General features: G+C 56.1%; 11 protein-coding genes across 11 annotated transcripts; 6 read left to right on the top strand and 5 right to left on the bottom strand.

Annotated features, from left to right (window-relative positions):
- Positions 1–1,809: 1,809 nt before the first annotated feature.
- Positions 1,810–4,088, top strand: BBK36DRAFT_1141505 (hypothetical protein; the record flags this gene model as incomplete). Its single annotated transcript, XM_024893451.1, has 3 exons — positions 1,810–1,922; positions 1,985–3,157; positions 3,227–4,088. The coding sequence occupies 3 exons, from the start codon at positions 1,810–1,812 to the stop codon at positions 4,086–4,088; spliced, it is 2,148 nt and encodes a 715-aa protein (XP_024748867.1).
- Positions 4,089–5,381: 1,293 nt separating this feature from the next.
- Positions 5,382–7,009, top strand: BBK36DRAFT_1159694 (nagb/rpia/CoA transferase-like protein; the record flags this gene model as incomplete). Its single annotated transcript, XM_024894223.1, has 2 exons — positions 5,382–5,503; positions 5,581–7,009. The coding sequence occupies 2 exons, from the start codon at positions 5,382–5,384 to the stop codon at positions 7,007–7,009; spliced, it is 1,551 nt and encodes a 516-aa protein (XP_024748866.1).
- Positions 7,010–7,126: 117 nt separating this feature from the next.
- On the bottom strand, positions 7,127–8,821 carry BBK36DRAFT_1120006 (hypothetical protein; the record flags this gene model as incomplete). The annotated part of the gene is made up of 1 exon (XM_024890644.1): positions 7,127–8,821. One exon carries the CDS (start codon positions 8,819–8,821, stop codon positions 7,127–7,129), a length of 1,695 nt encoding a protein of 564 aa, XP_024748865.1.
- Positions 8,822–9,269: 448 nt separating this feature from the next.
- BBK36DRAFT_54092 (hypothetical protein) lies at positions 9,270–10,535 on the bottom strand (the record flags this gene model as incomplete). Its single annotated transcript, XM_024898230.1, has 1 exon — positions 9,270–10,535. One exon carries the CDS (start codon positions 10,533–10,535, stop codon positions 9,270–9,272), a length of 1,266 nt encoding a protein of 421 aa, XP_024748864.1.
- Positions 10,536–11,022: 487 nt separating this feature from the next.
- BBK36DRAFT_1121109 (hypothetical protein) lies at positions 11,023–11,928 on the top strand (the record flags this gene model as incomplete). The annotated part of the gene is made up of 2 exons (XM_024890790.1): positions 11,023–11,256; positions 11,323–11,928. The coding sequence occupies 2 exons, from the start codon at positions 11,023–11,025 to the stop codon at positions 11,926–11,928; spliced, it is 840 nt and encodes a 279-aa protein (XP_024748863.1).
- Positions 11,929–12,458: 530 nt separating this feature from the next.
- BBK36DRAFT_4910 (acid phosphatase/Vanadium-dependent haloperoxidase) lies at positions 12,459–13,589 on the top strand (the record flags this gene model as incomplete). Its single annotated transcript, XM_024898145.1, has 4 exons — positions 12,459–12,530; positions 12,617–12,673; positions 12,726–12,819; positions 12,904–13,589. The coding sequence occupies 4 exons, from the start codon at positions 12,459–12,461 to the stop codon at positions 13,587–13,589; spliced, it is 909 nt and encodes a 302-aa protein (XP_024748862.1).
- Positions 13,590–13,952: 363 nt separating this feature from the next.
- Positions 13,953–14,911, bottom strand: BBK36DRAFT_1169254 (proteasome, subunit alpha type 4-like protein; the record flags this gene model as incomplete). The annotated part of the gene is made up of 4 exons (XM_024895290.1): positions 13,953–14,080; positions 14,133–14,551; positions 14,613–14,797; positions 14,888–14,911. The coding sequence occupies 4 exons, from the start codon at positions 14,909–14,911 to the stop codon at positions 13,953–13,955; spliced, it is 756 nt and encodes a 251-aa protein (XP_024748861.1).
- Positions 14,912–16,526: 1,615 nt separating this feature from the next.
- On the top strand, positions 16,527–19,225 carry BBK36DRAFT_1105186 (SPOC-domain-containing protein; the record flags this gene model as incomplete). Its single annotated transcript, XM_024889196.1, has 2 exons — positions 16,527–17,126; positions 17,210–19,225. Coding segments are annotated over 2 exons (2,616 nt in total), but the record flags the coding sequence as incomplete, so codon positions are not given.
- Positions 19,226–20,128: 903 nt separating this feature from the next.
- On the bottom strand, positions 20,129–20,975 carry BBK36DRAFT_1120542 (MED7-domain-containing protein; the record flags this gene model as incomplete). The annotated part of the gene is made up of 2 exons (XM_024890711.1): positions 20,129–20,662; positions 20,733–20,975. The coding sequence occupies 2 exons, from the start codon at positions 20,973–20,975 to the stop codon at positions 20,129–20,131; spliced, it is 777 nt and encodes a 258-aa protein (XP_024748859.1).
- A 637-nt stretch (positions 20,976–21,612) lies between these two features.
- BBK36DRAFT_1202002 (hypothetical protein) lies at positions 21,613–22,884 on the top strand (the record flags this gene model as incomplete). The annotated part of the gene is made up of 4 exons (XM_024897194.1): positions 21,613–22,026; positions 22,074–22,159; positions 22,218–22,663; positions 22,745–22,884. 4 exons carry the CDS (start codon positions 21,613–21,615, stop codon positions 22,870–22,872), a joined length of 1,074 nt encoding a protein of 357 aa, XP_024748858.1. The 3' UTR covers positions 22,873–22,884.
- Positions 22,885–23,339: 455 nt separating this feature from the next.
- Positions 23,340–24,427, bottom strand: BBK36DRAFT_1120663 (hypothetical protein; the record flags this gene model as incomplete). Its single annotated transcript, XM_024890724.1, has 2 exons — positions 23,340–23,861; positions 24,086–24,427. 2 exons carry the CDS (start codon positions 24,425–24,427, stop codon positions 23,340–23,342), a joined length of 864 nt encoding a protein of 287 aa, XP_024748857.1.
- Positions 24,428–25,997: the final 1,570 nt, after the last annotated feature.

The raw sequence follows: 25,997 nt of genomic DNA, 5'->3' as shown, positions 1-25,997 counted from the left end.
GAGTTGTTTGACATTTGATGTACATTGGGTGCATGCATGACAGCTTCAGACTTCACGTTAAGGTAAGGTAAGGTAGATTCCATGCTTATTACGGTACCTTTAGTAGTCCTACTTGGCCCCTGCCAGAACCGAAGCTGTGCTTCCCGCCGAAACGAACTTCGCGTCTGAGAGCCATCTGGCTTGGGCATAGTACACACAAACATACAGTTCTTACTGCAGCATCATCCGCATCGTATCCCGAAATGGCATTGCAGACAAAGCGTCGGCCCTACTATTCCCCATCATCAGTGCAGGTTCACATTTGGGCACCTCACGTTGGTAACATTGCAGGAGAGCGCTGGAGAGGCCGCGAAGGCACTTGCGTACGTCCTCGTCACCCTTCGATTCGGAGCAGCACGAAGCGTCCTCGCAATCGAGACAAAGGGTCCGCTAATGAGGGAATCCACCCCCCTGTCAGACCGGGGCCTAAGTTTTCGGCTTTACGTTAAGTTGTAACTTTGACGGCTCCGAATCGGCGCTGAGCTCGCCCGGACGAATAGCTTCCATGTTCGACGATTAGTTTGGGGGGCACCCTGGCGAGGAGCTGCATGAGCTGAGCCCTATCGGAGAGAATTGCATGGGATCAGGTTAGCAGTCGAGGTGCAGGTACGAAATGTTCCCTGTAGGCCTGAACTGTGCAATGCTGTAGTTGTCCAATGTCAGTTGAGGAATTCGTAATATCGAGGGGATGGTGTTGAAGCAGAAAGAGGAGTACGCCGAGTTGATAGAGGCATCATGAAGGTACTGTAACAAAGAGTCTCATGTGATGCTCTCGCCTCGCGTCTGTCCTTACCCATAGTTAAGCTACATCTGCAACGGACAGAGTCAAGCAGCAGCACCGCTAACAGCATCCATGAATCTCCTCTTGTACCCCCATTCTCCAATCCGAGTCCATCGACATGTCCGCATTGTCCAAGCAAGCGGAAATCCAAGTGCCACCCCATCATTGATCGCTGCAGTGAACCGCTCACAGGCCTGTTGGCCCTAGAACCGCCTAAGCTTACGCACTATCGCTGCTAGCAACCCCCCCAGCTGCCCTCTAGAGCCTCTGGACGGCCGGAATCCTGCTGCCATCACCCATCTCCCACTTTTTAGCCTCGCTCCCCCCGCGCTCGGCGTCACCACAGCAGAAGCACTGACAGATCAGATCCATCCGGCCAAACATCACGTCAAAAGAACCAGGTCCCCAGCCTTGCGATTTGCGAGCCCGCGGCCGGCATTCGCACCTGCACACGACGACGACCACGACGCATGACGATGAGACCCAGATGGTTGCTGGACCGCCGGCGGTGACGAGGCTCTCTCTGCAACTGGACCCATCCATGTGTGATTCGCCAGGCACAATCTGACGCTCGAGATAGCGGCTGGAGCCTCGTGTCGTGTCGTGTCGTGTTGTGTCTGTCGGATGTGGCCGCGAGGCGAGACTAGGGCTACCCCGGCTGCTGCTGAACTGCTCCCTCGTGAGGCCATCGTGATTGACGGCAACCGACACACGCACACGTACGCCTTACGTACTGCTTTTGCAGGCCCACCGGCTGCGAGCAAACGCCTCAAGCACCGTTTCGACCAGGGCCTCGAGCAGAGCCTCGAGCAGACCTCAAGTACAAAGGTATGGCTCGCTGCGTGGTATTGCGCTCTTGTCCTGCTGACTGGCTCACACAAAGACAAGCAAAGCACTGAGGCTGAATATCCAGAGCTAGCGACATCCATCGTGTGCCTGTCTCTCTTCTCTCTCCTGACGTCAACCTCATAACCAAAGCCTTCCCCACGATGCAGCTCGACGACAACAGCGGCGGCAGGCGGCCTTCGTCAACCCAGAGGTTGCCTGTCAACCCTCGTCGTCACAAGGTGGCCCCCGAGCAGCGCAAACGAGTCGCTACTGCGTATGTCCTTTCAAGCCGACTCCTGAATCCGAAAGCCTCTCATCAACTTACACGCAATCCAGGTGCAACAACTGCAATGTTCGTCGAGTCAAGTGCTCCGGTGGCAATCCTTGTGGGCAGTGCTCCGCATCCAACCGCGAATGTGTCTATCCAACTCCAGTCGAGAAAGTCAGCGTCCCGCGCTCCGAACTGGAGGAGCTGCGGAGGAAGGTGGACGCTTATGAGCGAGCGCTTCAGGAGGTAATTCCTGATCCTTCCAGAAGACAGGAGCTCATCAGTCAAGCCGCTGCCACGCCAGAAGGCCTGTCGCCGTCTCCCAGTCCGTTCAGCCCCAGCCAGTCATATTCCCCCGAGAGCAGTCGTCGCGTTGCCGGCCCCTCGGTCAAGCCCGAGCCCGAGGACGAGCAAACAACTGGCCGTCTCCTCCAAGATCCCGATGGCACCGCTCGCTATCTCGGAGAAACCAGCGGTGCCACATTCCTCGATCATCTGAAGGAGCTCCTCGGGGCTGTTCTACCCCTCGCCCAGGTGGAACCGCAGCTGTCTCAAGATCAAGACGGAACCGCTTTTCTCAATAGCCTGGGGAGATACTACACCGCCGACTCTCGCCCTCTGGTTGAGCGTGAGGAAATGCCCACGTCTCTTCCCTCTAACGAGGACCTTGCCGTTCTATTATGCAAGCTCAGATACCTGATCCAGGATGGAAACGGCGAATGGCCAAGCGGCGGCATCTACTGGTTTGGAGAGCTCAATGCTGTCCCGTCACAGATCGCCTCTCCGCCATCCGCATCAGACGCGGATATGAACGAGTATCGCCATTTGGCCTTCTACCACGCCGCTCTGGCCAACATTACCCGCGCCAACACCTCGTCGCAAGAGGTGCAGGGAAGTGCGTCGACGCCGTCACTAAGCGAAGCGTATTTCGCTCGTGCTGCCCTCCTCGTGGGAAACCCACTGGACATCACACGCTGTTGCACAATCGGGGATGTTGCCACGCTGTGTCTCATGGCGGCCTATCTGATCGAGATGAATCGGAGAGACGCCGCTTATATGCATGTTGCGGCTGCCATGCATATTTGCATCATGCTGGGTGTCCATCGGGGACTCGTCGACGAAAGGGGAAAGAGGGTGTTTTGGACCGTATATGTCTTGGACCGGTGGTTGAGCTGCCTGATGGGTCGGCCTCACATCATCATGGACGATGCCATTCGGCTCCAGCTGCCAGCCGACGCTCCGTAAGTAGCAGCTTCAAGATTCTTGCTCGCCCTTTCCTCAGTTACAGCCATGCTAACTTGTTCCCGCAGGTCAATGCCTCCTGCTGCAGGGCTAAAGGCTCACGTCGAGCTGTCGCGGATATCGGGCTATGTCGTTTGCAACACGTACCGCGTGGCTCCGTGGGAAGCGTCCCGGGGCGCAATGGCTAAACAACCGGACAAGGCGATCTGGATGCTGCAGCAATGGCAATTGACGCTTCCGCCTCGGTTGCAACTCTCTCCGGACGGCCTGAGCAACGACCCTGCCTGTTGCCTCTTACACATGAGGTACAACATGCTCCTTATTCTGGCCATCCGGCCGCTGTTCTTGGGGGCTGTCAAGAGGTCGGTGGCCAGGCGCCTGGTAGTGCAGACGGCCGAGCCCAGCAGCACGCACACGGAGCATCTGAAGCTGTGCATTGCGGCTGCGCGCCGCAACATCCGCCTCGGGCGGCAATTGACGACGCTCAACATCAGCCGGAAGTCGCCGCTCCACGCAGAGCAGCACTATTCGTTCAATGCCACTGTCTGCCTCATTTTGGAGGACTTGATCTCGGACGAGGAGGTGTCGGCGGAGGAGAGGGAGGCGAGAAACAACGACATCCTCTTTGGCATCGAGTTGGAGGAAGATGGCCTCACGAACTTTGGGCAGACGTCGTCAAACACTCTGCGGCATCTGTGGACTCTGGCGCGGAGGTTGACGGGCTCGATGGCACAGACTCAGGAGTTGAATAATGCCCGGATGGCGGAGCTGCAGCTTGCCCCGCCGATGCTGACGACGCTCGGGGGCTACCCATCAATGCCGCGCATGCAAATCGGGGAAGACCATGCCCTTTACGACGAGCTGGTGGCCTGGGTCGACGACGAGTGGTCCATTTACAACACCGGACTATTCAATGGTTTTATGCAATGAGAGAGAAAAGACTCGGCAGCTGGACTTGAGGAATGCATTAAAAAGAGGAGGATTTTGCAAATGTGTAAGATGCCGGATCTGGTGGTGGTGACATGAGACTTTTGACTAGCCGCCGCCATTTTCTCCCTGATTTTCGAGCCATTTCAATGCAGATACCTTACGATACATTTAGTACACTTCAGAGCAAATACCCAGTAAAGCGGACAATAAATCAACATTTCAGGATTTCATTATTATCATGAGCAAGGAGCACAAAAGCTCAGTTCATTGGACAAAGGCATCCGACCCTTGCATCGTAAAGCGACATAACCTAGGTACCTCATTCACAGACGAAGTCGGGATAGGCATGCCAGACTGTTTCCGTAACAAGCCTACACAACAACGCTCGGACAACGATCTTTCAATCATGCAGATGAAAAGGGCAGTAGTATTTCTGGGCAGTAAATCACAAGATGGCCCCGAAGAGCTATGTAATGATACTGTTCAACGTAGCGCATGCCTCAGCGCACGTCGGCCCCCCCATAACAGCACCCAGCACAAGTCTACAATAACAGGAAGGGCTGGCTGGCCGATGATATGAGAAGCCCACGGCATTGCATACCTTTACTATAAGCTAGGCAGTAAAAGACGCCAAAGTGAGTGCAAGAACAGCGGTTGCTGTAAATCGCAGTCCTGAGATTGCTCATTAGCAAGCCGAAGAGGATAGGCAAGCGAGCGACAATCTAGGTTTAACATGGTCGCCGCTGCCAGCTTGTATGTCCTCGGGATATTGGCCGACGCCTACCTAGGTAGGTAATTGATGACCTGCGGTTAGCAATAACCGTCGTTGTGGCCTTCTCATCAATGCTGAATTTAATAAATTCTGGAAGACATTGGTGATTCGACGCCTTATCTTTGGAGGCTTCGTCCTTGGATTGGGATTGGAGGGAAGTCGTCACAAATCATCTGTGGCGCCAGCCGCATAGTCAATATTGAATGCCATCATACGATTTAAAGTCTCTTGATTAATGGCAGAAGAGGAGCACTCAGATATAGTCCACTTGATATTTGGAAACAGAGTAAAGATAGAGACCCTCAACTCATTCCTCTCTTGTTCTTTCCATAATCTCGACATAGCTTGCCTTATAGAAAGAGACTCTGCTTCCCTCACCCTGCTGTGATGTCATGTCACTCCTTCCCAGAGCAGCCTTTCACCAATCTTACAGCCGTTTGCTTGTACGACCTATAAACATCACTCGTTCACCTCTGTTTGCTCTGCACCATAACATTACATCTTCATCAAACACAAGAAACATGGCGGAGCTCATGGAATGTGCTGTCGCGGTCAGCTTCATCTTCCAGTTCCCCGACGGCGACGAGGAGCGCGACCCGCGAGTTGCCTTGTTTCGCAGGAGCGGACAAGTAAACACATATCAGTATGTCTTCTTCAACCAGCTGATTTCATCCAGAAGCCCTTGACAGTCAGTCGACGATACTGATGATGGTATCAAAGGCACAAATTAGCTCCCATCTCTGGCGGCGTCGAAGTCACAGATGAAAACCCTCTCGCAACGGCGTGGCGTGAACTCCGTGAAGAGACAACCCTCACCTCGGATTCTCTGAAGCTCTTCCGGCAAGGCAAGCCGTACTCCTTTGCGGATCCAGACGTTGGCCGCAGATGGACCATTAACCCCTTTGCGTTCATCCTCAAGCCTACCGAGGAGGGCGGCAAGGGCGAAAAGGGCATCACGATAGACTGGGAACACGAAGGCTATGAGTGGTTTAACCCGGATGAAGTCACCGACGACGAATCATTCCAAGGCGTGCCTCGGCTGAAGGAGAGCCTGAGGCGAGTCTGGTTCGATATCGATCTCGGCAAGAAGGCGGGCCGCGCTCTGGCAGCTGCGCTTCGATCGCTTCAAAATGACCATCAAAGCGGCGCAGGGCTCCTGGCTGTAGCAGCATACTACCATTTGTATGAGGACGTGATTCCAAAGCTCGACACGAGCGATCGAGACAAGTGGTGGCGCAATGTCAGGTTCGCGGCCTGGCATTTGTGGAAGAATGGTCGAGAGAGCATGGGAGCCCCCATTCTCAACGGCATGCTGTCCATCCTCGACACCATTGACCAGAGGCTCAACTCGAGCATTCAGGGCGCTCCAACAAAAGACGACGTTGTTCGGCTCTGTGACACCATCAGCGCAATCAGACTGCAAAGAGATAAGACAGGAATCGAGATCGCAAAAGCCTTCTCTCACTTCCTCCACACCAGGTTCCGCCCTGCCTCCAACGACGGCGGACCTGTCAAGATTCTCACTCTGTCATTCAGCTCAACGATCACCAACACCCTCGCACGCGGCCTCTCATCACCGCCACTCTATGTTCCTCTCGACATCCGCGTGCTCGAATCTCGCCCCCTCTTCGAAGGCGTCAAACTCGCTCGCCTGATATCAACCATCTTACAAGGCAACCCCGACGTCAACGCCACAACAAAGTTATCCGTCTATACCGACGCCAGCGTCGCCCTCGCTTCCAAGGGGGCCCAAATTCTCCTCCTCGGCGCAGACCTCCTCGACAAATCCGGTAACGTGTGCAACAAGATAGGCTCATTGCCTGCCGTCCTTACCGCCAAGCACGTCTCTCCAGACGTCAAGGTCATCGTGCTCACTGAAAAGTCCAAGATATACCCATTCGACCCACCACCGTGTGAGGAAAACGACGCTGAAGAGGTTGTCGGCGCTTGGAAGAGGGATGTGCTTGGGATTACATCAATCGGGGAAATGAAGCGGACCGCGAGTGTACCGAATGTGTATTTCGAGTGGGTGCCTGCGAGCATGGTGGACGTCTATCTGACCGAGGACGGTCCGCTGAGCAGGGAGCAACTTCTGGAGTTGGCGACGGGGGTGGAGGAAAAAGCCAGCCGTTACTTTGATACTCTTTGATTGCTTGTTTGGCCACAATGGATGTAATAGCATTATCGTCATTATACAGGGGGGCGCGTCTATACATTATACAGGTTGCCATTGAATCAAGTCATCAGCATTGACCAAGGACTAGCCCTATGATGGCTCACCCTCGCCGTCTCCGGGCTGCTTCACACTCATACTTGCCAGCTGCCCCTGCAAGCCTCTCTTCCCAACCCTCATGGCAAACTCCAGCTCCCGCTCCTCTTCCCTCAGCCGTGCCTTGCTTGCCGCGACTTCCCTCTCGCGTCTCCTCCTCTGCTCCTCGACCAGCCGATTCCGCTCCTCCAAAGCCCTTTCCCGCCTCTCCCTCGCCTCGCGCGCCTTCTTCTGCTCCTCGTCCTCCACGGCAGAGCTGGGATCCTCAGGAGGTGGCGGCAGCGTTTGCACGTACGCCTCCACCAAGGGATCGCGAATCTTGGGCTCGAGCGAGATATACCGTATGTCAGTGAGGACCTGCGCGGGCAGCCCATTCGCGAGCGACTTGTTGTTGAGCAAATGCACGGGCTGCGCCTTGAGCAGCGCGATGAGATCCGACTTGAGCGTCGCCTGGGGCAGCTTGAGGCGATTGATGTGTTCGCGGTACGCCTTTTCGCGATCTTTATCTGAAAGCTTGAGGTCTTTCATGGAGTCCTCCTTTTTGTACTTGCGCTTGAACTCGGGCCAGTAGAGCTTCGGGGAGGCCTTTTCCTGCAGGAAGGCCATGAAGGCGATCTTCGGGTCCTTCTTCTCCTGCTTGGCGCGCTGCTCCTTGAGCTGAGCGATGCGCTGGCGGGTCCACTCGTCGAAGCACTCCTTGCGGGCCTTTGTCGTGCTGAGGGCCGTGTAGCGCGGGTCCTGTATGATCTTGCCCTCCTCGAGGAGCTTGTCCCAGGAGCTGTAGGGGTTGATGTTGAGGTCGGCGAGCATGTCTTGAAATAAGAACTTTGCGTCTTCCTCGGAGAACTCGACGCCCTCTGCGCCCTCGGGCCAGTCGTCCATGTTGCCGTCGTCGTAGTCCCCGGGCTCGAGGCCGTACTCTTCGCCCATGGCCTGCAGCTGGGCGGCGATGTCTGCCTCCGTGAACTCGAGGGGTCCCTGGTCTTGGTCGTCGGACATTTCGGTGCGCTGCCGCTTCGAGGGGTGCTCGCCGTCGTCGCCCTCGCCCTCGTCGTCGGTGACTTCGACCTCTTCGTATTCGTCGCTGTCGTAGTCCGGGCCGGGAGGAGCAGGCGCCGCCTCTTCAGCAGCCTTGGCCTCTTTTCCGTCGCCGGGTTGTTTACCGCCCTCTGCTGCTGCTTCTGTCTGCTTTTCTTCTTGATTTGGTGCATTCAGGTTCTGTATCCTCTTCTTGTCCATCTCCAAGATGGCGGGCATGAGCTTCTCGGGGATGCGCCAGTAGCTCGCGTTCTTGATCGGGTTGTAGACGAAGCGCCGCGAGTACTTTGTGTACACCAGGATCCACGGCTCGCACCCGGGGATGGGCTCCTTTCTCCTAGGCTTGTCCACAGGCTGCGGCCGCGGGCGTCCCTCGAAGCCGCCCCTTTGCGCCTGGGGTGGAGGCTTGTTGAACTGCGCCATGAAGGCATTTGCGACATTTGGGTCGGAGAGGTTCGGCACGGCCGCGTAGGGGGAGAAGGGGGTCGGCTCGGGAGGAGTTGGCTGGGAGGGTAATGGCTGGCCGGGTCGCTTGTACGTGGATTCTTTGGTCTCGGCGTTGTAGTAGTAGGTGTGGCCGGTCGGGGCCTTGTGTTCGGTCCAGCCCGGCGGGAGGGGCGCCAATTGCGCTGGTTTGTGGGTTGATTTGAGCATGCTTGACGATGCTTTGACCGAGGAGAGGTGCAGAGGTGAGGCGGCGTTGTGGCGGATGGTGAAGGTCTGTGGAAGAGAAGAGAAGAAGGGAAGAGAAAAGTTGAGGCTGGAAGCAGCTACACGCTCCGTAGCGTCATGCGTTAGACGCGCCCAGCACAGCTCAGAGCATGTGGACCGCTGTAAGAAGCGCGGGAGCGTCTCTGCAGGCGGGACAGCCCCTGTAGGTGAGGTGAGCTCAACTGCACTCGGGCAGCTGCATCCGTGTTCGTGCATCCAATTCCATGTTGATGTGCTCTTACACCGTCGGCCAAGCCAACAGGACCAGAATCCCGAAGTTCCAGGTCATCTAATAATATCTCGGCGTTTGCATCACGGGAACTAGCGCCTTTTTAACATCAGATATTTCATTAAGATTTCATTCATTATGCCATATTGCCGCTGTGAAATGTCAGCTCCTCTGTACTCCCAGCTTTGCAACCAGTGCCTCTGCAATGTCCCTCGCAAACCCTTCATCATTCACATGTCTCTCATCCTCCACAATCTCAATACCACACCCACTCAACCCTTTCCTTATAGCCTCAAACAGCGCCTTGTCTGCCTCTTTGTTCTCGAACGGGCCTCCAGGGACCGCAATCATGCTGACGCCTCCTTTTGGGATCCAAACCTGAATCAAGTCGGGGCTCTTGGACTTGCTGAGCTTCCTGGCAATGAACTCGCCAATCTCGCGACACTCGGCCGGTGACGTCCTCAGCAAAGTGACGTTTGGATTGTGCTCATATATGACCCTTCCCTCGTGCTTCTCGGGCAATGTACTTCTCGGTCCAAAGTTGACCATGTCGAGCGCGCCTAGAGAAACAATGTTCGGCAGGCCTGCCTCGACGGCAGCGTCTAGTCGTCCCTCTCCGGCAGAGAGAACGCCTTCAAACAAGTGGTCGCAAACCTCCGTCGTCGTGAGGTCAATGACTGCGTCCAGCTGGCCTTCGCGGATCAGCCGCTCCATTGCACGTCCTCCCGTGCCGACGGCGTGGAAGACATATGTCTCGACAGGGTAGTTGGTCTCGAGGTGGGAGCGAATGGCATCGACGCCAGGCGTGGTGACACCAAACATGGTGATACCCACTCGCCACTTCTTTATCGACTCTGCCGCTGCGTCTGTTGCTTTCCTCTCTTGTCTGGTGGCGTATGACAGAGCAGCGTTTGCAATTGCAGCTCCTGCATTGCTCAGAATGTCTCGCAGGATGGGATTCATGCCGGCAACATCGACGACAGAGTGCATCAGCATAATGTCTGTCTCGCCAACGATGTGCCGCGTGTCGCCGCTCGCCATGGTCGACACAATGAGCTTCGGGAATCCGACAGGAAGGACATCGCGCATGACGGCAGCTGAGAGCGCTGTTCCGTTGGAGCCGCCGGCGGAAACGATGCCATGGATCAGGCCTTTGGTGTATAGTTCTTTCACGGCCTGGGAAGCACAACCAGACATGAGCGAGACGAAGTCGCCCCTGGTCAAGCCAGATATGTCTGTGCTGGTTCCCTTGTTGTACTTGGACAGAAGCTCGGCCTGAGAGATGGCAATGGCATCGTCGACACAAGAGTCTCGTCCAACATCAATGAGAATCGTCCCGACGCCTGATGTCTCTTTGATACGGTCGCGAAGAAAGAGGAGCTCTTTCAGCTTGGTATCGCAGCTCCCAATGATTGCTACCGATGCCATTTCGAACTGATCGGGGATGAGAAGATGCTGAGATGCGGGGTTCGATATATGAGGCTGGCTTTATGTCGACATTCCCTGTACATGTATGTATAGCAACGTTCAAATGTCTCAGATATTGGACGACTGACGACTTCTCCCTTCAGGCTATGACGACTAACTAACTACAAATTAACTCTGATGAGGCTTACGTCGAGATAGAGCGTTAATACTCGTATGAAGAAGCACAGTGGCAAACTGGGGACAGATCGGGTTTGACTTTCGATGGCGGGGAGCTTCGCTCTGACATCAAGTCTGAAGTATGAGCTAGGAATCCCAGTTCGTCCCCACAGGAGATCCGGGGGGATACTAGCTTACGTCTCTCTGATGCTCTCTTTCTAGGTTCCGTCCGAATCATGTACATATTCTTATCCAACGAGCAGCAATCCTCTCATCTGAGAGACCTCCCTCAAGTGTTTCCTCCAGCTTGACTATACAGCCTAAACTTTAGATGGCGCCCCCTACGGATAGAGACCAGATCCTTGCCGGCCTTCGGGCCCGGATCGCCGCCGGCAAGGCCATAGTCGGAGCCGGCGCCGGCATTGGTCTGTCCGCCAAGTTCATCGAGGCCGGCGGCGGTGATCTCATCATCATTTACAACAGCGGTCGCTTCCGGATGGCCGGTCGGGGGTCGCTGTCCGGGCTGATGCCGTACGGAGATGCCAACGGCATAGTGGTTGAAATGGTACGACCCAACTCTCTCACGTACACATGATGGCGATGGAGTTTCTCATATGATCATTCATTTCAGGCAAATGAAGTGATTCCCGTCGTCAAGAAGACGCCCGTCATTGCTGGCGTATGCGGCACAGACCCTTTCCGCAATATCCCGGCCTTCCTCAAGCAGCTCCGCGACCTCGGCTTCGCCGGCGTCCAAAACTTCCCCACCGTCGGCCTCATTGACGGGCAGTTTAGGGCCAATCTGGAAGAGACAGGGATGGGCTACGATCTCGAGGTGGACATGATCCGTCAGGCTCGCTCGCTCAACATGCTCACGACGCCATACGTGTTCAACGTGGAGGAGAGCGAGAAGATGGCGCGCGCGGGAGCCGATGTCCTGGTTGCGCACATGGGCCTCACGACGAGTGGCTCCATCGGTGCTGCGACGGGCAAGACGCTGGACGAGTGCGTCAAGCTGATTCAGGAGATCCGCGATGCAGCTGTCAAGATCAATCCGGATGTCATTGTGCTGTGCCACGGAGGGCCGATTGCGGCACCAAAGGACGCCGAGTATGTGCTCAGCCGGACGAAGGGTGTTCACGGCTTCTACGGGGCGAGTTCGATGGAGAGATTGCCGGTGGAGACGGCGATTACAGAGATTACAAGGAGCTTTAAGAAGCTGAAGCCAAAGTTGTAAATTGTATGTCGTCTTTGGTGGGAGTATTGTGTCGGTTTCCACTCATGGCGGAGGATCATGGTTGTTCATCAACGCGGGAGGCTTTTGGATGTAGATGTGGACAGGCGTTGTATCATTCGAGCACCACTGCAGCTGCAGGCAACAAAAACTCAATTGAATCCATTATCCTGCTCCTACTGAGTAGAATTCAACTGTTGCTTTCCCATATCTACCTATATCAGCAACACAGGCGTATGCACCCGTGTCCAATCTCTTGCGCGTTGTCTGGCAGCACCCGCCTACATAGTGACCTACCCTACACTTAGCCTAAAAATCGCGACTTTCAACCACATCAAGCGACATCGCCAAATTCCAACTCATCTTCGATCCCCCAAACCTTCTCTCGACATATACAGACATTTCCGCCAACAGCCTAAGCCTTCTTCTCAGAAACCTTCTCACCAACTCATCCTCAATCTTTCATGGAAGCACTCATATAAGCGAACAGAAATCCCTCACACCTCTGCTGCTGCGTCTCGTGTCTTGGCCCGATGCCTTCTGTGCGCACCGCCAACGGGGGCGGCTCGATCGCTTCCATGGGGCCTCTGGCCAGATTCTGGAAAGTGAGTTGGGCCAAATATTATAACATCTCTCTGTTTCTGCTGTCTTCTATGCACTGCCTAGTTCATCTTGCTGACCCTTGTCCTAGACAACTCATGCGCCAGATTACGTCGGCTTCACAATCCTCCTCGCGGGATGGATCATGGTGCGCTCACTCGTCACTGTCGCCACAGCATCATGCCTAACATGTCGACCAGATCATCATCTTCGTCAACCCCTTCCACCGGATGTTCTTCATCAACGATCTGCGCATCTCCTACCCTCATGCCGAACATGAGCGCGTCACCGTCCGTACGTCATCCCAGACCCCAAACCTCATCCCCCCCCTTGTCTATCAAAGTCGGAACTCACTCATCTCTCTTCGCGCTCCTACAGCTCTCAACTTCCTCTACGCCCTCTTTATCCCCCTCGGCGTCCTCATCGCCTATAACATCCTCACCCGCGCCTCCACGCACAAGCACGAGGCCACGTACCTCTCCCTCGGCATCTCCATCGTCCTCTCCTCCTTCATAACGGACATTGTCAAAAACGCCGTCGGCCGCCCCCGCCCGGACCTCCTCGCCCGCTGCCAGCCCCATGCCGACACGAAGCCAAACGTTCTCGTCGACATCTCCGTCTGCACCGCCCCCGACGGCCACGCCCTCCAGGACGGCTGGCGCTCCTTTCCCTCCGGCCACTCGTCCTTCTCCTTCGCCGGCCTCGGCTTCCTCAGCCTCTTCCTCGCCGGCCAGCTGCACGTCTTCAACTACCCGTCCGGCGGCCGCGACCTCAGCCGCGCGCTCCTCTGCCTCGCACCCCTCCTCGGCGCCGCCCTCATCGCAATCTCCCGCTGCGAGGACTACCGCCACGACGTCTACGACGTCTGCATCGGCTCCGCCCTCGGCATGACCGTCGCGTACTGGAGCTACAGGAGACACTTCCCCAACCTCTCGGGTCCCAAGTGCCACGAGCCGCATCCGCACCCTGCCGACGAGGCGATCCAGGCCGGGTGGCAGCGTGTGAGGGATGAAGAAGAGCAAGGTAGTGAGCTTGCCATTTCTCCAGGAGTTAGACGATATTGAAATGGTGTTTTTGAGGCTAATTAGAGACTTCTCACGTCGTTTTGCGCAAATGTAGCCTATAGCGCTTACTAGGAATTGTCTGTTCTACACGTGTAAATACCTTAGCTGCTCAACTTTGCTGTCGCCATCGAACGTCGTGTCCCTTCCGAGGAAAGGAAGAAATGTGAAAGAAAAAGTATGCAGCTTCTCCTTTCTTCTTTCTGCTTGAACATGGGCAATGTGCTTAGATCACAGGTATACACGATGAAAGTCCACCTCGTCTTGGGACATGTCGTGTTGTTACAGGGGCCATTGTCCTTTTTGTTGTCATTAAGCGCCCTTTCTCAGTCTACTTGTTTAAACATTTCATTTCTCTCTGCTCGTCTATTTCTCCTCCGCATCCTCGCTCTTGGCCAAATCGTGTTCTTTCAGCAGCGCCGTGATCTCGTCTGCGCTCCACAGCCGATGGTAGATTTTGCCGTCTTCTGTCTGTCCCACCGTCGCAAATTCAACTAAAAAAAGTCAGCAACTGTCCCTGGAGAAGGAATTATAAGGGTAACTCACTCTTCTCACTGCTCAGCTTGGTAGAGTCCATCGTCTTGCTCAGCACCTTGACGGCCACGCCGCACGCCTCCTTAAGGGTGCAGTCCTCCTTGTAGTCCTGCTTCAGCAGACTCTGCGCGCTGGCATTGTTGGCTCCCGCGCTGGTGGCCTTCCACCCGCCGTAGTTGCCCGAGGGATTGCTGAGGTACAGCTGGAACTGCCTCCGGGGATCCCAGCCGGCGTAGATGAAGGAGACGCCAAACGGCCGCAGACCACCATGTTGTGTGTAGCCCTGCTTCAGATCGCACAGCTTGCGCACCAGCTGCTCGCAGGGGATGTCTTCGTTGTAGGTGAGGAGGTATCGCTGGGCGGCCTGGCGGGCGTAGTTGATGAGGATGTTTGCGTCGGCCGTCATGCCTGCTACTGCGCAGATCATGTTGCTGCCAAGGGTGTCAGCACGTTTCCACGGGTGATGCACAGGGAATCTCGAGACAAACGCACTCGTTGAGCACGTAGAGCTTCTCTGCCGACGTGTCTTGCTCCAGCAGCTTCGACGTCACCTTTCGCTCGGCGGCCAGGACAATGCCATCCTTGGCCAGGATGCCGATGGCTGTGCCGGCGTGGGAGATGGCTTCTAGTGCATATTCGACCTGGTAGAGACGGCCCTCGGGCGAGAAGATGGTCGTCTGTCGCACAGGTTAGTCCTCATTTCCGCATATTGGCTGCCGTCACTATATGTCGAAGCTCAGCCCAGCTCCTCGCAGTTGGAAACGTACTCGGGAATCGTAACGGCGGGACATGGTGGAGGGGCAATCTCTGTCTCTGTACTCGACTGCGGCAGGGCGTGGATGGAACCGAGTTCGGCGGGAGATTGAAAAGATTCGCAAGAGGGCGTGAGAGGTAGCAGCAGGCCGTTTGCTAGGTCGAGGCTGAAGATTCCAAGGTTGAATCGCCAGTGAGTTTGTATGGAGGGGAACAACAAGAGCAAGGCCGGCGTCACTTCTGGAGCTCCAGGCACGACCCGCCGCGTACCTGCCATGAGCTTGAAGTTGGGCAGCTTACCCTGGAGCTGCAGTTTGCTGAGTCAGCAGCCTCTTCGGGAAGTTGCTACCTGAGGCAACAAGCAAGGCTGAGGGAAGCTGAGACGAGCTCGCAAGTTTAGCCGAGGCTGTTCCGAGCAGCTGCAGTACTAACACGATTGGAATTACGGTATTTGCCCCCCTCATGACTAAGCGCCATTATCCCATCGTTGTTCCAACTTGGGCATTCACCTCGTCGCTGCTTCTATCGACGTCGACGGCCGTCTCTCAACTGCCCTTTCTTCCTCCTTCATCCATCTCTTTCAAACTCTTCCCTTTCCATATTCCATCTCATCCGTGGTACACGAGCGGATGTGCTCCCGTGATCGCGTCTGTTCTTGTGTTGTATCATCCTAGCGACACTCATCAGCATCTCTCACCGTCATCGGCACTCATACGATATTACCCACTGGAGCTGACCCCGGATATCGCACATTCTTGACGTCTCTCGCAGCAGCTGTCAGATACTGCGCTATAGAGTATCTGGAGGCTCGACACCACTGAAATACTCTATATCAGATCCTCCCAATCTTACAAATACAGGAGACTACACACCCGAGCGAGTCCCGACACCCGCATCAACTCGACGTCTCTCCATCCATCCAACAGCTGCTGTCAACGCAATAGTCCAGTCCAGTCCAGTCCAGCCCAACAAACGGCACGCAGGCAGTGGCCAAAAAGACGCGCCACCCGCCTCTGCTTCCATCTGTATCCACTCCAAGGGGGCTCCCGCAACCCCACGCAAGCTGCCGTCATCACCACCAACCCAAGCTTCGATTTTTTTTTTTTCGCTTCATCACAAGCTACCTAATCCGGCACACGCGCTGCCTCTGTAGCAGCGCAAAAGACAGCTTCACACAGCAGCTCGAGCTCCCATAGCCGGGGAGATCTGGTCGCTAGAAATTAGGCCTTGCGCTGGAATTAGGCCCATCATTTCTTCTTTTCTTCTACTTCTTGCCGCGGGGAGGAATTGCTCTTCATTAGCTGTCTGTGACTACCTACTAGTTGTCGTCTCTGTCTGCTTTGTAAATCTCCCAATGCCCGCCTGAAGCGAAGCGCAAAAGTTGTTCATCCATCTCGCGCTCGCTTCTGTAGTAGAATTTGCATCTCATTAGTTGGATTCGCACAATCCGCGCAAAATCACCCGTGGCGACGCCGTTGCGCGTGCCCCATTGCCATGTCTGGTAAGCTAGAAACGAAGGCATCACGGCCGACAATTCCCTCCTCCTCCCTCTCGATCGCAGCAGGTGGCGCAGACATGCGACTTACTGGAGGCGATTGCGCTGGACATGCGCCGCTGCTCAAGAGACAGATGGCTAACAGAAGCTGCCGCATAGGAGAAGCCGAACCTCGCCGCTCCGTCAGAGCCACCAAGGGCCAGCATACCAAGGCCTTTGACGAGCTGGAGGCCCCCGTGCCGAAACGTCGACAGACCAAGAAGAACAAAAAGGCGCAGGCGCAGGAGAAGGAACAGTCGCAGGAGCCCGACGAGGTGATCCGCTGCGTGTGCGGCGCCACCGAGCAGGACGAAGACTCCAACGAAGCCTGGATCGCGTGCGAGACGTGCCTGGTGTGGCAGCACAATGTCTGCGTTGGCGTGAGCTCGTACGAAGACGAGATTCCCGAGCACTACTGGTGTGAGCAGTGCAAGCCCGAGAACCACCGGGAGCTGCTGGACGCCATTGCCCGCGGCGAGAAGCTGTGGGAGGAGCGGCGAAAGGCGCACGAGGAGGAGGCCGAGCGGAAGAAGAAGCGCGGCGGCCGCAAGAAGGGCAAGCGAGGCAGCGATATCCGGGAGGAAGCCGACAGGGACGCGGCTCAGGCCAAGGCGTCGCCGACCCCGGATGCGGTCGCAAGAGAGAAGAAGGACGTGACGGGCGTGGCCAAGCAGGGCAAGCGAAAGGCGAGAGAGGACTCGCAGGATGGAGACGGAAAGGTACGTGTTATACTTCCTCTAACCGAAGGCACATGTCGCCATTGCAACCTGATAGGTACTAACCAAATGTTTGTGTATGATAGACCACCAAGATGCGACGTGTATCAGAGGACGAGGCCGTGGCTTCGGCTTCGGCTTCTGCTTCCGCCTCCGCCTCTGCCGCCGCGTCTCCCCAGGTCAAGTACACGCCTCCACCAGACTTGACGCCGTCCATCCAGGAGCTCCCCGGCACGCGAGTCGGCCCTGCAAAGGCGCTGAAGAAGTCGCTGGCCCATGTCATTACATCCCTATCCAAGAGCGGCCACATCCAACTACCAGCGGATGAAAGCGCAGAATCCCTCGCCGAAAAGTATGCGCTTCAGATCGAGCGCGCCGTCTTCGACACGCACCCGCTTTCCAAAGGCCAGAAGGAGTACAGCCAGCAGATAAAGTCGCTGACGTTCAACCTCAAGAACAACCCCGAGCTGTTCCAGGGCCTTTGGGCGCACGAGCACTCGCCCATGACGCTCGCCGTCATGACGTCGGAGCAGCTCGCCTCGTCTGAGCTGCAGAGGCAGACTGCAGAGATGAAGGCCAGGGCCGAGAAGCAGTCCATCCTGTACACATCCGACACAGGGCCTCGGGTGAGACGCACGCACAAGGGCGAAGAAATCGTCGAAGACGACAGCCTCATCAGCAGCGATGCACCCATGCCATCTGCCGGGGGCCCCCGTGCGGGAGGTGAGGAGAAACAGGGCCAGGCGGAGCGAGAACGACAGCAGCAACAGCAGCAGCAGTACCAGCAGGGGCAACAAACGCATCAACACGTTAAGCGCGAGTCGATCGGAGGAGGAGAGCTGGGAGGAGAGCACTCGCCCACCCAGTCGAATTTCGACATTGGCAAGGTCTTCTCCGCCGTAAAGTCCCCTACGGCTGCTCACCGTCGCCGGCCTTCCGCGCCGGTCTTGACCACAAATGGCCCTGGCTTCGACCCCGACGTCGACAGGATGCTGCAGGACGAGAACGAGTCGCCCCCTTACTCACCCACAGAGGAAACCTCGGATCCCGATGTCGTCTGGCGCGGCTCCCTGGCGATGAGCTCCATTGCCGACTTCGAGGCTACGGCCAAGCACATCGGAGGCGCCAACTTTGCCTCGTTTGGCCCCTGGTCGAAGCTGATCCCGCGTCAGATGACAGTGGCCGGCCGCATCCCTCAGCAGGCCGCCATCGAGTACTTGTGCAGTCTGCGATACAGCAACCTGACCGATATCATCGTTGTCAACATCACGCCCACATCGCCAGACGCTAAGCAGGAGTTCAACAACCTCATCAACTACTTCGTCAGCAAGAACCGATATGGCGTCGTCGGCAATAAGGTCGCCGGCAACGTCCGGGACACGTACCTGGTGCCTGTTCCTGCAGGTGAAGACGGCCACCCCGAGTTTATGCTGAACCTAGTGGACAACTACATTCCCAAGTCGAGGCCTGAGCCTCTGCTGCTGGCCGTCTTTGTCTACCGCAACGAGCCAGACCAGCTGAAGCAGCTTCTTAACAACGAGGCGGCTATTGCTGCTGCTGCGTCGTCTGCGACGTCGACGAGTCAGAGTCACGCGAATTCCCAAGCTCCGCCACCTCCTGCTCCTACGCCAGCCGGATACAGCCAGCGAAGCAACTCGATTTCAGGCCCGGCCTTTTCACCCGCCACGCCTCAGATAGCCTCCTCCCCGTTCCCCAATGCGCCTCCCCCCAACGGCCACGGACAGTCTGCTACGCCGGTTCCCGTCCCTCAGGTGCCGCATCACAACCGCCCTGCCCCTCCCCATAATGCGCAGGTACCGTCATCAGCGTCATCCCAGACAACGCCCCCTATGCAGCAGCAACAGCAGGCACCGGACGACCAGAGAAAGCAAGCCCAGCAGGATGCAGGGGTGATCACCGCGAGAGAAGTGCTGGGGCCCCTTATCAGCGTGCCTACTGTGCAGTTCATTCTCCCGCAGGCGTATCAAATGACGAGACGGGAGTGGGAGGTCATCAAGGTCATTATCGAAAGAGATCCGCGCGCTAGAGACGACTTGAAATATTTGGCCGATCTACTGGAAAAGGAAGGGACTGCTGGAGGAAACGCGGGAGGCAATGGAAATGGCAATGGGAATGAGAATAGTCAAGGTGCGGCAGCAGCAACAGCAACGCCATTACCACAGGTTGTAGCAGGAGTTGCTGCAGGAGGGGGAGGACCGCCTCCGCCTGTGAAGAAGCCTTAGGTATGACCTTTATGGGGGAAGGAAAAGAAAAGCAAAAGCAAAGAAATGAATTGTACGAGCTTGTACGAGTGTTTTTTGCCGTCTTGGTTTTGGGTTGTGTTCTTTATTTTAGATATCCTTAGGGAATATTTCCATGTAATGGATGATACCTCATTTTGTTTCCACCGACTCTTGCCCACGTATCGACTTCACTGCTTGATATAGTTGCTCATTCAGTGCTTTGTTTTGAATTATTAGGGGAATAGGTCTTAATCGCTCTATTCCCTCTTTCTGCATGTAGAGTGTACTGTTGCTCTCTTTCTGCACTGTTTTATGTGCTTGTGTGTTTGTGTACTATACAGACAGACCGAATCCCAACACCTCTCATGGAGGGAATGTTGTAAAACAAAAAAGACGGCCAACCCTTGTCCAATCAACCAGCAAGACGTCATTATCCATGAATCATCAACTGCATATGCAACGACTGGCCTGGCATCTCCACCATCATCCATGTAGTAGGGAGCCTCAAATATATGCCCCAAATCCCCTCCTTCGAACTGCGTTGCCCTTCCCCCTTGCTCCCCCATTGCCTGTTCTCTCGTCTCGTTGCCCTTTGCTTGAGCGCCGGCAGATGGTTCGGCATGTGCACGTGTACTTGCACGCAAAGTCGCATCCAGCCGGGCACCGGTAGCCGCAGCGATACGTGCAAGTGCCCACCGCGCTCGGCCACACAATGACGCGCGTCACGCGGACCGTCTCCAACATGAAGCTCGTCGTCCTCCACTAGTTGAGCAACGCATCGGCCATGCACCAGGCGGCCGCTGCCCGCTCGCGCCTCTCGCCGCGGTGCATGTCCGCCGCCGTCATGTCGGTCAGCGGCGACGCGTCCAGGATGCGGTCCGCGCCATCCAGCTGCTGCTCCTGGAACAGCGACAGGTCCAGGCTGCCCAGGCCCTCGAGCACCTTGCGCGCCTTGTCGACCTGCGTGCGGATGGCAGCCGTCTCGGTGCGCGTGCGGTCCAGGTGGTCCTGCATCATCTCGATGGCGGACTCGCGCGCCTGGTGCGGCCGGTACTCGTTGAGGATGTGGTGGATGTTGATGAAGATGGTGCGGATGTCGAGGATCTTGGCCTCGGCGTCGGCCGGGTTGCGCGCCAGGACGCCGTTGAGCTCGAGGAAGTTGAGCAGCAGCGACTTGACGAGGCGCTTGAGCTCAAAGGCGCGGTCGTAGTGCTTGGCGTCCTTTGCGCTGGACGAGGCGGTTGCGGGTAGGTTCTGGATGCCCTGTTCCTCGAGGGTCGGGAGCTTGTCGTCGAGCTGTAGGTGATTGCGGTTAGACACAATCCTGAGCCAAATCAACAGAAGCTTTGGAGTTGTTCAAACACACCATGTACTGATCGCCAAAGACTCGCCATCGTCCGTCTGCGGGTTCTGGCGGCGGCTGCAGATGCCTCAGATGCTCTGGCAAATCCGGGATTCGCCCAATGTTTCCGTCATCTTGATCTGGCGACGCCCGCGATAGCCGCAGCTCATTAAGCTCTGCAATCCTATCTGGCGTAAATTCTCTCCAAAACTCTGGCGGGTTTGGAAACGTCGACGCCAGCGAGTGCGGCTCTGGCTGGTCATCCATCTCTGCCTTTCTGCTTTCTCTCTTCGGTCTCTCTCAGCTGTTTTCCAATGCACGTAACCCCTCCCCGCGCTTTGAGTAAGAGTCGATGGATATCACCGCATTGGGGACTGAGAGAGGAAGAAGAAGAAGCTCTTCGGACAATAGAAGCTACCGCACTGGAGCAAGCAGCATGTAGAGCGACGGGAATATCGAGGAGAGAGATGCCGAAATGTTATGGCAGATGATAGCACATGCAGATGGCTGATAGCTTATCGCCTTTTGAGATTCGGTAGTGACATTAGTGGCTGCAGCGTCGGAGAAACACCGGCTCCGGGGAAGCTTCAACGCTCAGTGACGTTCCGGCCTGGAGCTTCAACAAGGAACAAGGAAGAAAAATTACCTGACCGTGGAGAGAAGGCATGGAGCTTGTATGATCTTACATGAGAGGCTCTATCCATTGATCCGCAATTACCGCTGTTACCATACTATTATTCACCCCTGAGCAATTGGTTGATGTAACAGGTTCTCTCATCGTCAACCAGTGCCATCATATCCAGCATCAGACATACCATCTCCCATCTCTGAATCCTTGTCAAGCTCAGCTCAGCTCAGCTCCTCCAGCTCTACTCTCCCCTTCATCTACCCCTTCATCTCCACCATGGCAGACGTCCGGGCTCTCCTCCGGCAGCAGCGAGCAGCTCGTCGCATCACCCATCCATACGCCACATATTCAGACACCGGCAAGCTGCTCTGCACCCTCTGCCGCGACCAGATCCGCGCCGAATCCCACTGGGACGCCCATCTCACCAGCGACAAGCACAAGAAGCGCCTGTCTGCCATTTCAGAGGCCAACAATGCCAATGCCAACGCCAATGCCAATGGAGATTACAGAGGAAGCGACGAAGAGGTCAACGACCAGGAGCAGAGCGAGGGGTTGGACGACGATGGTGAAGGCCGAGATCAGAGAGCAGATACCCCCTCGGCCACCCACAAACGGAAACTCGACCTTGTAGCCGCCACGGCCGCAGACGAGCATGACACAGATAAAGACATGGACGACGACGAAGACGAGGTCCGGAGGAAACGAAGCAGACACGCATCACCCGACAACGGCCGCAGGAAGCCACCACAAGGGCCCTCGCAGGGCGTCCAGGTCCAGATGCCCTCACGGTCGACAACGCCCGCCGACTCCCAACACTCTGGCAGTTCGGCAGCAAAGACGACGACGAAGCTGGCAACTTCTCTTCCCTCCCGCCAGGCTAGCAGTCTGGCAACTCCGGCATCCTCCTCCTCCATGAGCATACAACAAGAAGCACCACCACCACAACAACAACCGCAACCACAACCGGAACCGCAGCCCTCAGCATCTACATCTCAAACCCAACAACAAATCGACGAAGACGAATGGGCCGCCTTCGAAGCCGACATCGCCGCCGAAACCGCCCCTTACGACGCCGACGCCGTCATCTCCCGTCCCGCCATGACCGCCGAGGAAGCTGCCGCCGCCGCCGCCGCCGAGCAAGAGGCAGCAGGCCTGCAGAACCCTGAATCTCGCAAGGCAAAGGCAGATGCGGACATTGAGGACGAGCGGGAGGAGGCCACGCGTGCGCTGGAGGAGGAGTTTGAGGAGATGCAGGAGCTCGAGGCGCGGGTGCAGCGGTTGAAGGAGAAGAGGGAGGCGTTGAAGCGGAAGAGGGGGGAGACGATCGGTCAGGATCAGGCGGATGGTGATGATGTTGCTCCTCTGCAGGCGACGAAGAAGAGGCCGTCTTCTGACGCCCAGGGAGAAGGAAAAGAGAACGCCATCACGGCGGTTGATGTTAATGAAGCCGAAGCCGAAAACAATGACGAAGAAGATGATGAAGACGATGATGAGGAAGACGACTGGGACGGCTTCCGGTTCCGCACCGGGCGGTAGAGGAAGCCAATGGCAAGAAGGGAGGCCACGGCGACATGGATGCATTAACTGATGTTCATTTCTCCTCGCCGTTTTCTGCTTACTACCTCATGATTTATGTGTTGCATATGGAAAATCAAAGGATGGATCTGGCGTACACTGAATAGATGGGAGCCTCTGCTTTCATAGGCCGACACGATCGTTATCGGAGATATATTGTGCAAATAATGCATTGGTAATGGAAAACATGTCCAAGGTGTACGAACGATCAAATACAAATAGCCTGCTTATGTTCTGCTACATCACCTCTTCAATGACGGTTTCAATGAGTTGTATTGAGATGAGCTCGTTTGATCCAGAGCAGAGGAGACTGAAATCACCGGGTATATACGAACAAAGATGCCAGGAACCGCTCTAAAGAAAAGAAAAAAACAAGTCCAGAAACGCCCCGTCCAATCTGCGTAATCATCATGACATCAAAGGAAGAATCACCATGCTCTGCCTCCGTGAACTGGCATCTCACCACGGCTCATCCTCTCCCAGAAACGTCGCAGCTTCCAGACACGGCCGACGCCGCGAATCTCGTCCGACCTGCGCGCGTCTTCTGCCCGCTCATGGACCCGGTTCTTCCACGATGCGGAAATCCACCGCCTCAAGCCGTCCTTGATGCGCTCCTTCTCAACCGTCTTCCGCTTAGCCACCAAGCCTGGCGCAACGTGTACAGGGACCATGCCGGGAACACATTCCTGGGGCAGCACGCAGCGCTGGACGAGGTCGCTGGCGGAAAGCCGCGAGGCAAGACGGCGGGAGAGGCGGATAGAGATGAGGGACTGTGCCAGCCGGCGCGAGATGATGGTGTTTTGGGTCAAGAAGATAGATCGGGACATCAGATCGTTGCGCGAGGGCCGACACGGAGAGCTGAGATAGGAAGCCAGAAGGAATCGAGCATTGCGGAGGCGGTAGTGATGGATCACTGGGTCAATGGAGATGTTGCGAAGGCGACGGCACGTCTATACAGGCGGCTAGTCAGCAAAAGGAAGCATCCCCAACAAAGTGCCGGATGACGGCAACGACAGGGGGACGACATGTTGGGACCGGCGTGCGCTCCTATCTCTCTTCTTTGCCTTTTCCATCTTCCTCCCTCCCTCCCTGACTTTGTCTGATAAAAGCATCCATGTAGCCAAGGCTCCAGGGTCACTCAGTCAGTACGACACGGCATGGCAAAAGCACTTACACGAGAGATACGCAACAAGTCATCCACGTCGAGAAAGCTTGCAACGAGAGCCAAGACCTCGCTTGGCAGAGTATCCAGACGAGGCGGTGACGAGACGCTACTGAAGCCAGAGAGAGCGGATGAAAGCTCGGATAGTGACGAGAACACGTCTTGAGATCCACCGGCAGATGTGGCGGCTTGACAGCGATCGGGAGTGCTCGTAGTGTCTGTGGGAGATGCTGGTACGACAGTGGCGCTTGCAGAGCTGGCACCACCCACGCCGGCGTCGCCAGGGGTCGATGGTCCCGAGATGAGTTGGGCCTGGGCCGCTTGATGGGTCTCCGGGGCGGTTGAGCTGGCCATGGCTGCGGCTATCTGGAGGTCTGGATGTTGGATAGCGGCGAAGAGCTGCAGCGATGGCAAAAAAGACACGCCTCTTGTGTTGCCTTTGCCGTGTCCGAATCGGTTGCGTGGCGTCTGGCTAGGGTCAACAAGAGCCAGGAATGGAGAAAGTATGTAATAACAGAGGCTATCCAGACGTAGGTATGGAGGATGCGTGTATGTATGCAAGTACTGCATGCAGTAGTAACTGTGTATGCGTGTATATGTCAATGAGCAAATGTAGGTAGGCTTCTCAAGCGAAGATCAGGGAGCCGGTCAACGGCGATAGGCCAGCCAAGAATCACATCAACATGGGCGAATCACTCGGCAAATGGTTTCAAGGGAGCTGTTCCGCCTCTTCGCCTCTTCGCTGGCGTGTCTGCTGCCCGATTGCCCGGTCTGTCCGCTTCGATTGGTTCATTCATCGATACCCACGGGGCGTCGTCTCGGTATTGGCCTGTCCTTTTCTCACCACTTGATGCAGTGCAAAGTGACAAGAACACGGTTGCAGATGACAAGAGTTCGACCAGAACAGCATGTGCAAGTGGCACGTCGCAGCTGGGGTCAGTGGAGGGGAAAGACGTTGAAAACTTTCGGGCAAGGGAGGGAATTCACACGTTTCAATGTTTCACCAAAGGTCTTGCTGTCCCTTGTTGTCTCTGCTGTTCTTCTGTTCTTCTCTCTCCTCGAGTAGGGATTCCTCGCTAGGCGTATGAAGTAGTATCTAGCAGGAGTCGTAGTAGTAGGTGGTAGTATCTCGAATGCTACAAGACACAGACGAGACAGGATGGAGGGGACAGTAGCGAAAGTGGAGAGAGTCAAAGGTAGTGGCAATCGCAGTGGTATCCTATCTGGACCACGATCCCTGTGAGGCATGAGACGAGGCCATATACTCTGGCATGGCTCCAGTTGATGAAGTGGCTTTGGTCCTTCGCAGAGACGTGTGTACCGAGTACGAGTAGCGCTCACAGATGTTGAGACGAGGCTGCCTGTGTGTCCAAGTCGAGCCGCGGTATGTTGTACCTACACAGTACAGTAAAACCGATGCTGGGCCGAGTAGCGATACGAGCCAGGGCAGCGGCCTGCAGGGGTTTCTGAACCAGAGAGCGCTCGTGATGGAACGGAAACGACGAAGTCAGCGCAGATGAGGTCGAGCCACAGATGCTGATGCTGGCATCGCTTCTTGTTCCTTCTTTAGTTGCTGCTGCTGCTGCTTGTGCTTCTGTTGCTGCTGCTGCTGCCGCCGTCGGTTCTGCTGGTAAGCAGCCAGTGGACAGCGGCGCTGTGTTGCTGCAGTGTCTCTCTAGACGCTGCAGAGATGCTGCAGAGACAACAGCGTTGTCTGTCTGCTGCTTCGCTTTGCCTGTTGTCTGTCAGATACTGCGTCTGCGTCTGAGCCTGCGTCTGCTTCTGCGCGTCTGCGTTTGCTCGTGCCCATCTATGCTTGTGCGTGTGCGCGTGTCTTTCTGCGAGATGACGAAAGTTACGACAGGCGTCGGACCCGAAATTGAGGCCCAAAGCCGGGGGGGGGGGAGAAGAATCGCTGCGGAGG

Source organism: Trichoderma citrinoviride (genome assembly GCF_003025115.1).
Source record: "Trichoderma citrinoviride strain TUCIM 6016 unplaced genomic scaffold BBK36scaffold_8, whole genome shotgun sequence".
Classification (NCBI taxonomy): Eukaryota; Fungi; Ascomycota; class Sordariomycetes; order Hypocreales; family Hypocreaceae; genus Trichoderma; species Trichoderma citrinoviride.
This window is presented reverse-complemented; position numbering and strand designations above follow the sequence as displayed.